This window comes from Notothenia rossii (genome assembly GCF_949606895.1).
Source record: "Notothenia rossii genome assembly, chromosome: 5".
NCBI lineage: Eukaryota > Metazoa > Chordata > Actinopteri > Perciformes > Nototheniidae > Notothenia > Notothenia rossii.
In genome coordinates, this window is record NC_136903.1 from 63,257,866 (window position 1) to 63,273,188 (window position 15,323).

The 15,323-nt window shown below is 41.0% G+C and overlaps 1 protein-coding gene across 11 annotated transcripts in view; it reads left to right on the top strand.

Moving 5' to 3' along the window:
• arhgef10la (Rho guanine nucleotide exchange factor (GEF) 10-like a) overlaps window positions 1-15,323 on the top strand; it is a 152,285-nt gene that overhangs the window by 43,526 nt on the left and 93,436 nt on the right. For all 11 annotated transcript variants that reach the window (XM_079683363.1, XM_079683367.1, XM_079683369.1 and 8 more), the window contains 2 exons: window positions 5,083-5,198; window positions 6,331-6,458. In XM_079683363.1, coding sequence (XP_079539489.1) covers window positions 5,083-5,198; window positions 6,331-6,458 — 244 coding nt within the window. The remainder of the gene's footprint in view (window positions 1-5,082; window positions 5,199-6,330; window positions 6,459-15,323) is intronic.

The following is a 15,323-nucleotide window of genomic DNA, read 5'->3' on the forward strand; positions in this document are numbered from 1 at the left end:
ACTCAAATATTAATGGTTGCTTTCTTCAGAGCTACCGGTGTCATGCTCAGCAAGCAGCAACTGTTATGGGAGCTGTTTCAGATTCTCTCCGGATTAAGTTTGGCTTTTTAACTTTCAGCTAGCGTATACTTGTAAACTCACAACTTTGCTGCAAGGTTTTGGGATCATTTAGGGTTAGCACTAAATGCAGTAGTCTCCCTTCCTCTACCTGCGTCTAGTTATTTATTTATTCATGATTCATTAACACAGTTCCAAAATAAAGCAGGAAACTGATGCATAGAGAGTTTATAAATATTGCACATTTTCAACAATTGTTCAATTGTTGTCAGTAGTTAAGCTCCAGTTTTGATGTGGTGAAAAATATACATTTAAATACATTTCATGAATCTGAATTAAATGTACATTTGAAAGCATTACATACCACAAAACATTTTCTTAATTTAGAGTAAATCTGCAAGAAATATTTACATCTTTAGTTGATGTTAGCTTAAACTCAACATCTGGTGTATCAGAATAAGAAATACTTTAGGAAAACAAAAGAAACATTAGATACACATAAGTAATGAAAGTAATATGTCCAATAAAGATAAGATAAAAATATACAAATATTATAGAAACATAATAATAATAATAATACATTTGATTTATATAGTACACTTTAAAGACAAACGTCATCTCAAGGTGCTTCACAAAGCTTTAAGGAAAAATAAGTAAAAATATATCTAAAGGAGCATATTGGATAAAAAATGGCAATATAAAAAATAAAAGGTTTAGAGCATAAAAGGTCTAAAAAAATAAAAATAAAGTAAAGGACAGTCAGTAAAATGTGGTATGGAACAGGTGGGTCTTGAGGCATTTCCTAAAAACTGAGAGTGATGCCGAGGTCCGTATGTTCTATGGAAGCTGACTCCACAGACGTGGACCCAGGGAGGAGAAAGCACGGTTTCCCATGGTGACCAGTTTTGTCCACGGAATAGCCAGGAGATTGGAGCTGTCTGACCTGAGTGTGCGTGAGGTATGGGAATGTTTTCTGGTTAGCAGTTCCTGTAGGTAGGTGGGGCCAGTGTGGTTGATGGCGTTGAAGACCATTATGAGGACTTTGTAGTTAATCCGGTGTGTTACAGGGAGCCAGTGGAGTGAGTGAAGGATGGGGGTGATGTGCTCTGATTTGCGTGTTTTTGTGAGTATCCGGGCGGCACAGTTTTGTAAGGAGTTAAATGCTTGACACTCCAAGGAAGTAAACAGTCTGATGGCCACAGACAGGAAGGACTTCCTGCGGCTCTCTGTGGTGCATCTTGGTGGATTGAGTCATTTACTGAAGCTGCTCTGTGCCTGACCAGCGTCTCATGGCGTGGGTGGCAGACAACATGTTCCGTACCCTGGACAGCATCCTCTTTACTGACACAGCCGTCAGACAGTCCAGCTCCCCCCCACACAACATCACTGGCCCTATGGGTCACTTTGTTGAGTCTGTTGGCGTCTGCTTCCAGAGCAAACAACAGCACCAGGACAGCACTGGCAACCGAAGACCCATAGAACATCCTCAGCACTGTGCGGCAGATGCTGAGGGACCTCAACCTCCTCAGATAACAGAGGCTGGTTTGACCCTTCATGTCGAGGGCCTCAGTGATTTAACAGCAGTCAAGTTTATTGTCAAAATGTTAAAGGATTTAATATCTGTAAATATTGCTATTCCCCATGCTACTAGTTATTCTGTTACTGTCTTGTCTTTGAATATATCTGGAAAGAGACTCTGGAGCTAGACTGTTAATACATTTCAAAGCAAATTCGATAAAACAAAAATGAGTAAACTCTCAAAGCTGAGTAGATTGTCTTTTTAGGACGTGACAGTGATGCCGCCCAACTGGCTTTTTATGCATGAGTATAGCCTTTTCAGTGCCTGAGTATATTAGGAAATGTTATACCCTTCAGTGCAGTTTTATTTTATACCTTTTCAACATTGCGGTCACTTCAATCACGTCTATCCAAACAACCTCCCTGAACATCTGTGGGACCCTTCCCTAAATGTTCATCCAGACAGACCGTCCCTTCTATTTATAGTTTCCTCTGTGATGTCATTCAGTGGGGCGTCGAAATCCTTTGCTCCCTCGGCGAGGCTCAAAATTGTGTCATTTTTCATCTTCTGCAGCCCCTGTGTCCTTCTTTTATTGAATAAAGCCAGCCTTTAGGGAAATGCAGGCCTGTCTTTCTCACTCTGACACTCTTTTGTCTATGCCTATGTCTCTCTTGTCCCTTTGTACATCTTTTTTTTAAAGCAGTGTGCCAGTTTACGCTCACACTGACTTACCCTCATTCTCCTCCAATTACATCTCCGTTATCGCTTCTCTTTGGACATGCTGTCGGATGTGCAGTTTCTTTTTTGTCAGATGTGTACCTGGGGCTGGCTTTGTATGAAGAAGTTAATGGTCTTATCAGACGTGTGTTGGTTCAGTACATTTCATTTCTGATGCTTTTACCCAAAGCAACTTACAAAAAGTGAATTAACCATAAACATAGAAACTCAGAACCAACACCAAACCATTGTAATTGCTGGTGCATTAGTTTCAATCTTTTTTTTCTGAGTTGTGTTTATTTGCCAAGACACAAGGTCTATGTGTAGAATTTTTGCTGTCCTAATGTCAATGGGAAGCATGTTTCACTATTCTGGAAAAAGGATAGCAACAAGTTATGATCTTGTTGACGGTCACTTTGGTCCAACACGAAGGGAGTAGCGAGCTTATTGGCCGATTCAGAGCAAAGTGCCCGCATGGTTTAACCATGTCCTTGATGAAGGGAGGACTAGATTACTTCACAGCACGGTAGGCCAATGCCAGTGTCTTGTAGCAATTCCATCCCAACCCCTGCAGTCAACATGTCAAAGTTTCTGTGGGCAAGATAAGTAACCCGAAGTTTCTACTGATGGCATGGCAAGCAGTGTGTGAGTCATGCCATCAGGATGAATGGTTGTGAACGGATAAATGCTGACTTGTATATGTTAATCACTTTGAGGGTCGCAAAGACGGGACAAAGCGCTGTATACATGCAGTTTACCTGTTTACTTTGGCTGTGGATGAGACGAGGGTTTGGATGCAGGTGTAGAAGCTGCATTGTCTTTAAATCCACTGGCTAGCACCACTGGCACATCTTCTCCGCCGCTGACTTATTCCAGAGAAAGCGGGGCTGGACCCCTCTGGGCTCCGGCCGTCCACACCGGCGAGCTACGTGCCTGGCGCCCGATATGGATAGTCATGTCTGAGTGTGAAAACCATATCCTGCATCACCAATGGGATTACGCTGGATTACAACTCAGCACATTCACCTCTGGGGCCGTAGCCAACAGCAGGCCCCGGAGGACTCGACGAACCTGTCCATACAATCCCTCTTGAGAGGACAGGAGGACATTGTTCTTGCAGCTCGCAGCAAAGCCTTTTATATTCAGATGTCTCACCTATTGATTTCCCTTGCACACATGACAGATGTTACCGGCGGCCCGTAACAACGATCCCATTAAACCCCCAAAAGCAACAAAAGAGCTTCTTAAATGAACAATGCGAACCCACCACTATCTATTTCTCCCTCTCACGGCTTTACTCTCACTTCATTTATACACGTGGACGGACAAAAGACAGCTGCTCCCCTCGGAGGAGCATGCCTCACTAAACCCGCCTACCCGCTCAGCTCTTCTGCTACTTTATTACGTGGCAGTGGTGACAGTGCAGGACAGCTCGGGAACAAAATCTACCTGCAGAATTTAATTAGGCGGTTTTCATGGAGCCTGCTGCTGGGGAAGATGTGGGCCAGGGGAGTAGGGACGGAGGACGGCAGACAGGAAGAGACACAGCTATCGATTCGCAGCAGTCGGAGAGGGACACTTTGAAGAGAGCGCGACTCAAATCGATGCTGAATTTTGCGTCTAATGAGACACCTACGTTCTTTCTGGCCAGCAAAAGAGCATCATAGTTCCAAATAACAGTTTCACCATCTGATTTTTTTGCTCATAAATTCATTCTGTGTAGTTCAACAAATAATGAATATCGATCCATCTGCACATCTTTTGTTAGTGTCACTGGAGTCTCTGTAAAAGCAACTTTTTCTTTCTGCACTCCCACCAGTTCTCAGAAACTGTCATTTAACCTTGGACGTATGGTACAGTGTATCACATGCCAGCATCACAACAGTTGCTAGAATACCATGTACTGTATGTTTATGGTATATAATGGTGATCTTTTAAATGATTAGCCAAACATTTAATTTAATTAATTTTGTTTATTTAAAAGGGATAATGGAAAGTCATTGACTATCTCATAGTCATTGTTTGACTATAAAATACCATAAATCAATGTATAGCTCCAACACAGTAAACTAGAAAGCTACATGTAATCAGCATTCCAGTAAGTTTGTTTATTACTGTGTTTTAGTTATTCATTTTAAATCATCAATTTGAAGACATCACCCCATTTCATTAAATAGTTTATTTAACAGAAATATTAATAAACATTGCACTAAAACTTGCCAGAGTTAGCCAAAAGGCAATTTCTCATCTGGTGCACATGAACAGATTTTCAAGGTAACCCTAAAAAAAACATTCTATTAAATAAAATACAAGAATGTTTATAAAAATAATTGAAATGCAACATGCACAGAGGCAGAGCCTTTGCTGTCACGGCTACACTTTTATTCACCTTTAGAAACGTACCTTTTTAGAAATTCCTTTATGTGATTTTATTTAAGTTTCATTATTTTCTATTTGGTTTACTCTGTACTTTTTTTCTTTAAATTAAGTTGTTTAATTAGTTGTCTTTGTGTAATTTGAACAGTGTTCTGTTTTATATGAACATCTCTCTTTAGAAAGGTGCTATATAAATAATGTTTATTATTATTATCATTATCACTATTAATACAGGACATGCAAAATAAATTAAACATTTATATAACAGAGCAACACCACTGGTGTCCTTGAGCTCTATGACATTTTTGTGGTATTTTTTATTATATTTTGACACTGTGTACTTTTTATTTTGCATTTTAATATTCAGTATGTTGGATTAAACTCTAAGGTTTTGTGCGTTGCCCTCTTCTTAGGTAAAGCGATCCTTGGCCCTCCGCGGCTCTACCAGGAGCTGCAGGAGCTGCAGCATGACCTCTCTGTGGTGGAGGAGGTCACCCTGCTGGTGGGCACGCTGCAGGGGACATACCAGGTACGTGTTGCTTCACGTTAATCTGAAATCTTACCCAAAGGTAAGATGATAGGCACGGGTTCCCTCATTCCAACTGACTCTATAGAAAAACATTCTAAATTCATGGTTTGTTCCAATTTGATGACACCATTACACAGCCTAGCTCTCAGTGTTTTCTTTCTTTCATTAAAATTGAACACTTAAAACAAAGATCGCTATCGTTTCATCCAACAACTGCCTTTAGTATCACAAATTATTTAAAAACCAGTTTCATGTTTATTATACATATATGAATATATACTGTATGTATGTATAATAAATGAAATATGGAATGTATTAGGTAAACTATGGCTTACTTTATAAAAGTGAATCTGCCCTAAGAGCACAGAGGCCTCAAATACAACACTAAATAAGAAACAGCTCATTTAAAATGCTGGATCCAGTGCAAAATAATTGCAAAAGGAGTTTAGATGTTTAAAGATTGAACCAAATATTCATTTTGTATCTTCAATCTCCCAAAGCATGAAGTCTCCCATCTATCTCCTCCTCAACAGGGCAACAATGGACGGTATGAGATGTTCCCTCTGATATACAAAGTCAGATTTGCTTTGTTGAGAGAAAAAGCAGCAGCGGCCCTCCTGTGGAGTTACAATCAGGACACTTCCCAGTAGTCTGCCACTAACACATTAACCGTACAACACACTACACAAAAGCCAGGGAGGAATACTCCAGCAATCACCAAAGAGCCTCTCAGGCTAATGGTGGCACCTTTGCCTCCCCGCGTTTAACGAGCACAACGTCCTCAGGAGGAGTGATATTAGCCTGGCAATGAATGTCTGATTTTCACTCTCCACCAGTAATAATATTGTCCAGGGGAAGAAAAATACTGACAGAAAACTTCTGCACAGCTCATTGACTTTAGGAAATGGATTTGATTCTGTTTTGACTTGAGGGACAATATTTGACTGTAGAATGGATGCTCGTGTTAAATGTAGCATTACATTTGAGGGGGATAACAATGCCACAACTGTGTAGCGTCACATAATGTAATGCAGTTTGATGTGAGTGGACTGGTGGTTGTTAAAGATATGTGCGTTTTGACCTACTCCAGCTGAGAAATGAGTTTGAACTGTGTGTGCTTCTCCTTTCAAAGAACCTGAACACCACCGTGGCACAGGACTGGTGTCTGGCTCTACAGAGGCTTATTCGCATCAAAGAGGAACAGATCCAGAGCGCTAACAAATGTCGCTTACGCCTGCAGGTACCCGGCAGGCCAGACAAGTGAGTGAAATCTCAAATATATATGCACTGTAAAAATGAAAAAGTTAGGGCAACTCAAAGTGCAACTCTCTGCACTAGATTTTGGGGTTTTAAGGCCGACTAAAACTCTGCAAAGGGGCCCTATTATGCTCCTCCAAAGTAAAGAAAACATGCTGACTAAGAATGTGGTGATTGTTATATCAAGACATATTATGCTCATTTTCAGGTTCATTTCAGAGTTTGAAGGCTCACAGTGTGTGCACTGAGGGGAACGTATTGTTTGGCTATAAGCGTTTTTCAATTGCCCAACTAAGAGCCATATTGTTATCATGTTTACAGTCAGATATTCAGCACTTATTGGCAAAGTAATACATGCTCCTACACTTAAAAGCTCTCTTGTTTGTTCCCCGCATATACTTTTTTTTCCCTTTATATTAGAATTTGAGAGTTTATCCACAGGAGTAAACTATGAGTACATACATACTGAAGGTTAGTACCCTAAACAGTTGACTTTTTATGTACATATTTATGGCTTTTAAGTGGCTTTCCCACAATGCAAAAGCTTCTTCTTCCTGAGTCTTTGTTCAGCCGAGCATTTATGTAAGCCATAGCAAGTTACCTTGTCGTACTGAGGATCTCTAAAGTGGTTGTCTAAACATGCCAAAGTGGATCCTGTTGAGAGGAGTGAATAATGAACGACTGAACGCCTACTTAGAGAAGAACAAAGATGGCAAGGAGAGAGCATATGAGTAGCTGAGTACTGCACAGGAACTGGGAATAGCAAATAATGTCCGATTATAATGAATCCCATCTCCTGGCTTCTGTTGGGGACTGGATAAAAAAAGAGGCAGGGGAAGACAAAAAGATAACGATTGCGATAGACAAGCCAGAGCCCTGCTGAGAGAGACTGAGCAGTAGAAGGATAGAGAGAAAGAAAGAAAAGAGGGAGAGTGATGATGGACCTCACCCATGAAAGACTTGGCTGGGTGCCAGCAGGGCAGCGGCAGTCAGAGGAGTGGGCCTAATGCTTCAGAGCCAGGGAGAATGTGACTGTGCCAAGCCAAGCTAAAGTGACAGCTTGAGCAGCAGAGCTGTGCAGATCACTTCTCCCACATCTCCCAGCTTCCTCGTCGGCTGTCACACCAGGCCTGCAGGGCCAATCTGCTTACTCAGATGTTTGGTGGAGCCAGATGTCAGGCTCACAGGAGAGTCCCCAAATTCCCTTCAAGGGGTTCCCTATTTGCTGAGTTCTTGTGATAATGTCATTAGCAACTACACTGACAAGAAGAATTCCCACCCCTACAACATCCAAACTGTACATTTGTATTTCAAACTTGAATAATGGTGAGTGCTGAAATCCTGCCTGCAGATGGAGTTTTTGTAAAAGAGGTCACATTTAACAATGTCAGCTGAGAGAGAGTAATCTCCTGCTGGGAAAAAGAGCCAATCCTGGTCGTGTGATGGCAATCTAATTGAGACTGGGCCTGGGTGTCCGGTGGGTGGACCGGCACTGAGCCTCATTGCTGGGGGTGACAGGTGGCACAGTGGGTGCCCAAACCATTCTGACACTACCCAGGGTGCAGCAGTGGCATATTGCAGGGTAAAGCAGTGAGCAGACCGGCTGTGTCTCCATCACTAACACAATCACACACACAGATGTGTTCCTTGCTCTCCTTATCTGTTTGGTTACTAAGTACCAATCAACAGGCTACAAACATGCTTCCAGAGTATATTCCGCATGTTGCATGTATTCCAATATGCTTCCTGCTGAGAAATGTTCCTGCACACTAGCCAGCATGCAGAGCAGAAACACACACGCACACGCACGCACACGCACACGCGCACACACACACACACACACACACACACACACACACACACACACACACACACACACACACACACACACACACACACACACACACACACACACACACACACACACACACACACACACACACACACACACACACACACACACACACACACACACACACACACACACACACACACATAGAGCTGAGCCTTTGCTCTGCTCGTGAGAGAGTGGGACCGCAGCAGGGCCCCCCTGTACTGAGTCGGTCCCCTCCTGTCTATCCGCGAGTGTCTCTCTGCAGTCAGGCAGCACATCACAGCCTCCACACTGCAAACAGACTGAGGACGTGGAGAGAATCCTGACTGCTGCCTCAAAGGCACCAGCCTACGTGTGACAGCAGTTCATTAACATCCTCCTTCTACTGCGTCTGCTCTAGGAACCACAGGCACAGATACATGGGGCTATACTGGCAAGCGATAGATACAGAGTTCACATTTCACAGTTTAACCAAATGTGTTTGTTGCTTCATCCTCCAACCCCACTCGCAGGGCACACATGAAGGGACAGTATTGTAAGCCTGCAGCCTCTGTTTTTTCATGGGCCCTTTTATGGACGCTTTGTAGGCTGCCTTCAAGGCGAATGGCAGACCTTACATCCTCAGTCATACAGTGTGTCTGATTTGGCACCATCTCATACCATCGCCATAGTTCATCCTGGCAGAGAATCTTACCCAAACAGACATGCTCGCAAACAGGCTCTGGAGAGTCCTTATGACCTTCTTTCAGTGTCTGGACATCAGAGGGGATGCTCTGATTGTTCTCCGTGTGGTGGGTAGGTGCACGGCAGCATTTGCTTTACCCAAATTACAGAAGAAGATAATTAAATTCCTTCTGTCTCTTGTGGCATCCAGCCTTCGAGTTTTGCTTTAATTCGTCCAGATATTTATAGATATCAACCTCTCAGCTTTCCCCCCATTACAATGGAATTTCATTTGTATACAGTATAGCAGTTTTCAAAAATGTGGCACATATAAAGTATATACGGTTTTGACCTAGTCTAGCCCATGCCTTCTCCCCACTCTCCTTAGTTTATAACAATGTACTTTTCAAGAAGCCAGTGTTCCCATAAGTTCTGTTAAATCTGTGTGTTTTGTTGTATAACGGTGAGTGAACAGCAGTGCAGTTCTGCAACCCACCCCAACCTCAGCTCCGCTGTTTTTCCACAGGCACAGCTTGTTGTTTTTTGCCCCCTTTTCTCGCATTGTAGACACATTCACACCTGGAAGCGACCCAGAATAACCACAGTCCTCTACTTTGAGCCAGTTATCAGGTGCAGCAGGGCTGGAGCTGAACGGGACCTGTGGTACCATTTGTTTAGTCAACTGTAGTGTAAACCTTTGTGTGCTATTTTATACTCACATACTGTTTGACCTAGATACATTTCAATATAGAATTATTTTAATGATTTGTTTTATCGTGAAACACCATTATACCATATACCATTACAACATTTTTTTCTTGACCCCTTTAACAAAAGTCATACTGATGAATGAATTCTGATGTAATCCAGTTATTTGATGCCACGCAAGGCTGTCAGAATGCGTTAAAGTTAAAGAAGTAAATGCCCAGATCTGTGACTAAGTAGATATTTGAGCTTGACATTAGGCCCTATTGGCTATCAATTCCACTCTACTCAGTGCAATGACATTGAACAGGATTAATGTGAGTTGCTGCATTAACTTTTCATTTCTCCAGTAACACCCTCTGGTAATCAACTTCAGAATAAATCACACACTTAAAATACATTTAAACTCAACAACCTTGTTAAGCGCATATTTATGCAAGGTTTGTTATAATTCTATGGTTTAGCAGAGTTTTTAAACAAGGTGACAACCAGGCATTAAACTCTGAACATGTTTGAAATGTTGACCCAGATGTTTAAAACGTGCTCATTATGCTACATCATTCACAGCAATAATGTTTGAAAGTCGTGTTAGCGACTCATCGAATGGCAGAAAATAGATGGATGTCAAAGTGTGGGGGTGGGTAGTAACAGGAAAACTACTTAGGGAATGACAGTCTAAATATGCATTTCAAGTGAGTGTCACTTTTTACCTCACATTTTTCACAAACACCTCAAAAACAACCAGTAACTGATCCCACGTATAACCAGGAATACCATGTTTTTGTTATTTTCAGGATTATCTATCTTAAGTTTTTTATCCACACTACATTTTGGCAGGCATTCTTTTCACCTCTTTAAGTAACATCCCCAACTTTAAGTATTACTGGCCGCATCAAACTGGCGAGGAGGCCGAGCAAATTTACAAGTAGATTCCTACAACAACAACATTACATTTTTTGCCGTGAATTAGTTGTAATACTCATATCAAAATGATTCCGAAATGACGACATACTGAAACTGCTTGTAAAAATACAATCACTTTCGGTTTTGTAAGTGTGTCCGCAAGAGAGCCGGCAAAACTCTTTTAAAATGCGTGTTTTGCGAAGGGAGATCGTAACAATCAGGCTAGGCTAAGCTATCGTTGTAGCTGTCAACACTCAAATGTCTCGCTCGAGTTGAAAAAACGTTGGGAAAAAAAGAATGAATTGACGCAAAATTCGTATTCCTATTGGCAGCAATCGCGCCATTAAAATCTATCTCTTATATTAATAAGTCCAATCTGATTGTCAAGTTACTCCGGTATGAAATAAACAAGCTCCTCTTAGAGACACTGAACCGTCTCCTTTAAATCATCTCACTATTTGCCGAGCACGCTGTGTCTCTGACTGTTTCTCTCTCAGGAGGGTTGAGGTGAACTGAAGGATGGGTGCATGACAGGCTGCCACTCAGCACTCACTCCTACATCTGTCCCGTCCTTGTGCATTAGTGTCACATGTGTGCCTTGGCGCTGACCTGCTCCCATAAATCAGCCGGGCCTCGCTCCTCGCTTCGCTCCCTCTGCCCTCTCCCTCCAATTTTCTTTTTGACTCTCGTACCTCTCAGCCCTCCTCGTCTCTCCTCCGACTTCATTCCCGGGTCTAGTTCTCTATTCTGGCGGTGCACCACACCTGCACTGCGGCTGTCAGTCAGTGAGCAGGAGGGAGGAATCGGAGACTGCGTTTAGCATGTTTTTTAGGCTGTGTGGGCATGGAGTGTTGGTCATGGAATCCAACCAAGTGAATAGTTGTATTTTCGTCACACTCCATCTTCCGTTCTGTCTTCAGCAAATTGCCTCTGCTATATTCAAACAGCGAAAGGCGTGAATTACACCTTTTACAAAAGCTCCACTTTTTCAATATGTCAAGGACATTTGACATCTCACTTACTTTATTCTCTTCCTGACTGCAATCTCTCCGTCTGTCTTTCTCTCTGAGTGCTAGCGACTCGACCACTTTTCTTCCTTCCTCTGAAAAGTGAATTTGCAGCGGGCAGTATCAGGTGACTTAATCAGAATTCAGGCTCCTCACTGTTCTCCTCTCTGTTACCTTTTAATGACGTCTGAATGTGAAATGTTCTTTGTTATGTGTCCCTGAGACCCCCTCTTTTCTTTTCACCCGCTCTCCAGCACTTTCCCTTTCTTTTTTCTCCTTCGCTTCTGAATCACAGTGGAATAGTTGTACAGGTGACTGAGACAGGGCCATTATTTTGAAAAGCAGCTTAGTGCTTCAAAAAAGACATCTAATTCTCGGTCCGACAGCTTACCTGTAGTTCCAATAAAGCCTGACCAATCCCGACTACAGTGTGCCTCTGAATGGAAAGACAGATTGCTGAGTCATTGCTAACTCAGAGCCGAGCCTGCCACTCACACTTTTACCTGCTCAGCATTAGGAACTTATGTTATTTTAGTTGGCAGGATAGGGGCACAATATTTCAACACAAGCATGGCTATTAGAATAACATGCTGACGAAGAATTTACTAAAGTGTTGCTAGAGGAAGCTCAATGTTGAGTTGGGAATGTCCAGCTGGGAGTTGAGGTTGTATACTTCTCTATTTAGCAAGTAACACAAAGTGTGCATGGTACTTTATAAAGTTCATCCAGTCATTGGTGTTAGGGCATGGCTCTCAGTTCAGGCCACACAGAAATCTCCCATTGGAAACGTTTCTCTGTGAGAGATTTTGCATTGCGGGGCTCACTTCGTTATTAACTTTGGTATTGACTTTAGTGCTTTTCTTATTCGCTGGTGAAACCCCCTTAAATCACTCTCGTAAGATACCTAAGGTTATCTTTTGGTCATTCCCAAGTTTGTAATCCCTTATGCTATTCAGATGGAGTGACCATGACGTAAACAAAAAGATGTGATGAGAGCTGATTTGTCCATGTGGGAATGAATTTAGCTCTCTGTCTAATGAAATTATACCCATTGTGCTTCATAGCATGTTTTTACATTTTGTGATATACCGCAGTATGTCTTTCTTGGATAGCTTTCCCTCGTTCTACCCTGGCTTAAATAATAACACAGCAGCTTGGATGGTCTAATGGAATCAGACTTACCTGGTCAAAGTGTGCACAGTTGCAGTTTGAGAATGATAAACAAAAATCTGCATCTTGAAAATGAAGTGAAGGAGAGAACCTATGACTCAACATGGTGGGCAGTTATTATGTGTACAGCCTCTAGGATGCACTATGGGGTCCAGTGTCTTGCTGAATAGCACCTCGAATTGATCACCTTCCGGTTCTCATCCCAAGTCCCTACACACTGCCACATTGCTCTATACAGCTGAGAATATTCTTTTTTTTTTGCACTTCTTTGATGGACAAATACTTGTTTAGCTCACAGCATGCTTCATTCCAGGGTTCCAGCACTTCCTTGGAGCGAAAAATAACAAAATATCCATCTCAGATATCTGAGCGCTTGATTCTGGGACACATAACGAGTCAGGCTATAAAAACACAGTGTGACTGACTTTTATTTGTTTACCTCAAGTTGTATTCTGCTTTGTAGCCCAGTATTAGCCACATACAATGTGTAGCTCTTTCTCCTCACGAAGAGAGACCTGAGACCTGATAAAAGGAGACACAAAGCCAATGGCTTGTGGCAGACTAAGTAAGAGTGTTAACTTTTGGCAACTTCAAATGAGTCGCAGTCCTCTGGTGAACAGTAAAGAAACTAAAGTCCCCTGTCTCTACCTGTATGTCTTGATAACACACGTTTGATGTGAGAATCCGTTTGATAGAAACATAATATATATATATATTAGGGCCGGGACTCGATTAAAAAAATTAATCTAATTAATTACAGGCTTTGTAATTAATTAATCGCAATTAATCGCATTTTTAATCACATATAAATATTTGACCTGAAAACAGTGAGAAGCAATTTTTTTCACATGGATTTTAGTATACCATTGAATAATGACTGAATACATAAGCTTAAGCGACAAAACATTGTTTATATTTTTCAAGGTGGTACACTGGCCATAAAGTGTAGCAATAGCATATTTAGGAATATAGTACATTTCAGAGATTCAGGTAGCCTATAGCCTATAGGTAGGTAGACCTTCTGTAAACTATAACACTTTGTTTTTTAAGTATAACAAAATACTTTCAAGTACATTCAGAACATTGGAAACCCTGACTATTAGAAAACATCTCTCTGTTGCTTCAGAGGCCATAACAGACTTTGTTGATTTACCAACAGTTGATTTAAAAAATCTAATCAATTTCAGTCCAACTCTTTCAATAACCTTGGCCAAAACAATAAACAGTTCAACATAAAGTGCAAGTTGCACCAACAACATAATAAATAGTTCAACATAAAGTGTACTGTACCATTTAAAATAAAATAAAAAAGTGCCAGTGATTGACCTCAATCCCTCCTATTCTTCCAATATCCTGATGAAAAATAAAATCTCTCTGTTGCATAGGCCACTGTTTGATCAACGCGAATTGGGTGTGGGTCCTTGTACTCCGAGTCGGGCTAACGTCCACGCTAGCTTCCACGCTAGCTGCTATAGGTTTTGCATTGAGGTGATACTTGAGGCTTGATGTGCTGCGGTGATATGCAAATTCCTTTTTGCATAATTTGCAAACAACCGTGCTCTTATCGATGCTTCCATCCGTCCGTTTTTTAAAACAAAATGTCCCATCCACGGGGCCAACCAAAGCGGTCTCATCAGCTTGTTCGTTCATGTTTGACTATTGTTCACTGTGGTTTGTTGTTGTTTGAAGTCATTAACGTTAGTTGGTGCTCCAGTATAATCGGTACCCCTGAAACTCATCCAGTGAGAAACGTTCCGCGGTGCAAAAATAAGTACGATTAAAATGCGTTAATTTTTTTAACGCGTTAATTTTTGTGTAATTAATTAATCTTAATTAACGCGTTAAAGTCCCGGCCCTAATATATATATAATATATATATATATATATATAAAAGTGATATAAAAAACTGATAATAATCAGTTCCAAATATATCACTTTAAATTTAAGCCATTTTAAATAAAACTTTCATTATTTTACACAGAAAAGGGGCTTTGGTGTATTAACGCATATCATTGAACATATAAGAGAACATAAAAATAGAAGCAAGCAAAACTAAATTCAAGGAACTTTAAATAGGATAGGCTTAGACAATTTGCGCAATTTAAGAACAAATTAAAGTTATTTGGTTTTATGTTCTGTATGTGCCTTAATAACTAATTTTTGCCTTTGCTAATTCTTCATTGCAACTGCTAAGAAATCTTACCTACACCTGTAAGCAAAATGTCGACATTGGAGACATATTTACCAATTGTCAAAATCACCTAAATTAGCATACACGGCAAAATGCAAATTCCTGTCTGCAGATGTTTGATCTGACATTAAAAGGCTTTAAGGGATATATGTTTGCATCATTTACACCGAAGAGGGAGACAGGATATTTGTCAACACTGTTAACTTTAAATTATGCATTCATAATGTAAATATATGCCTATTTTAGTCAGTATAAAGCATAAGACGAGACATCTTGGTAGATTATTCTCTTTTAAATTACTCAACTGTTGAACGCCATTATTAATTCATGAACAGTAAACACCAAGTGTGTTTTTAGTTTTAACAGAATATTGTGTATTTAGAGGTAAAAATAAT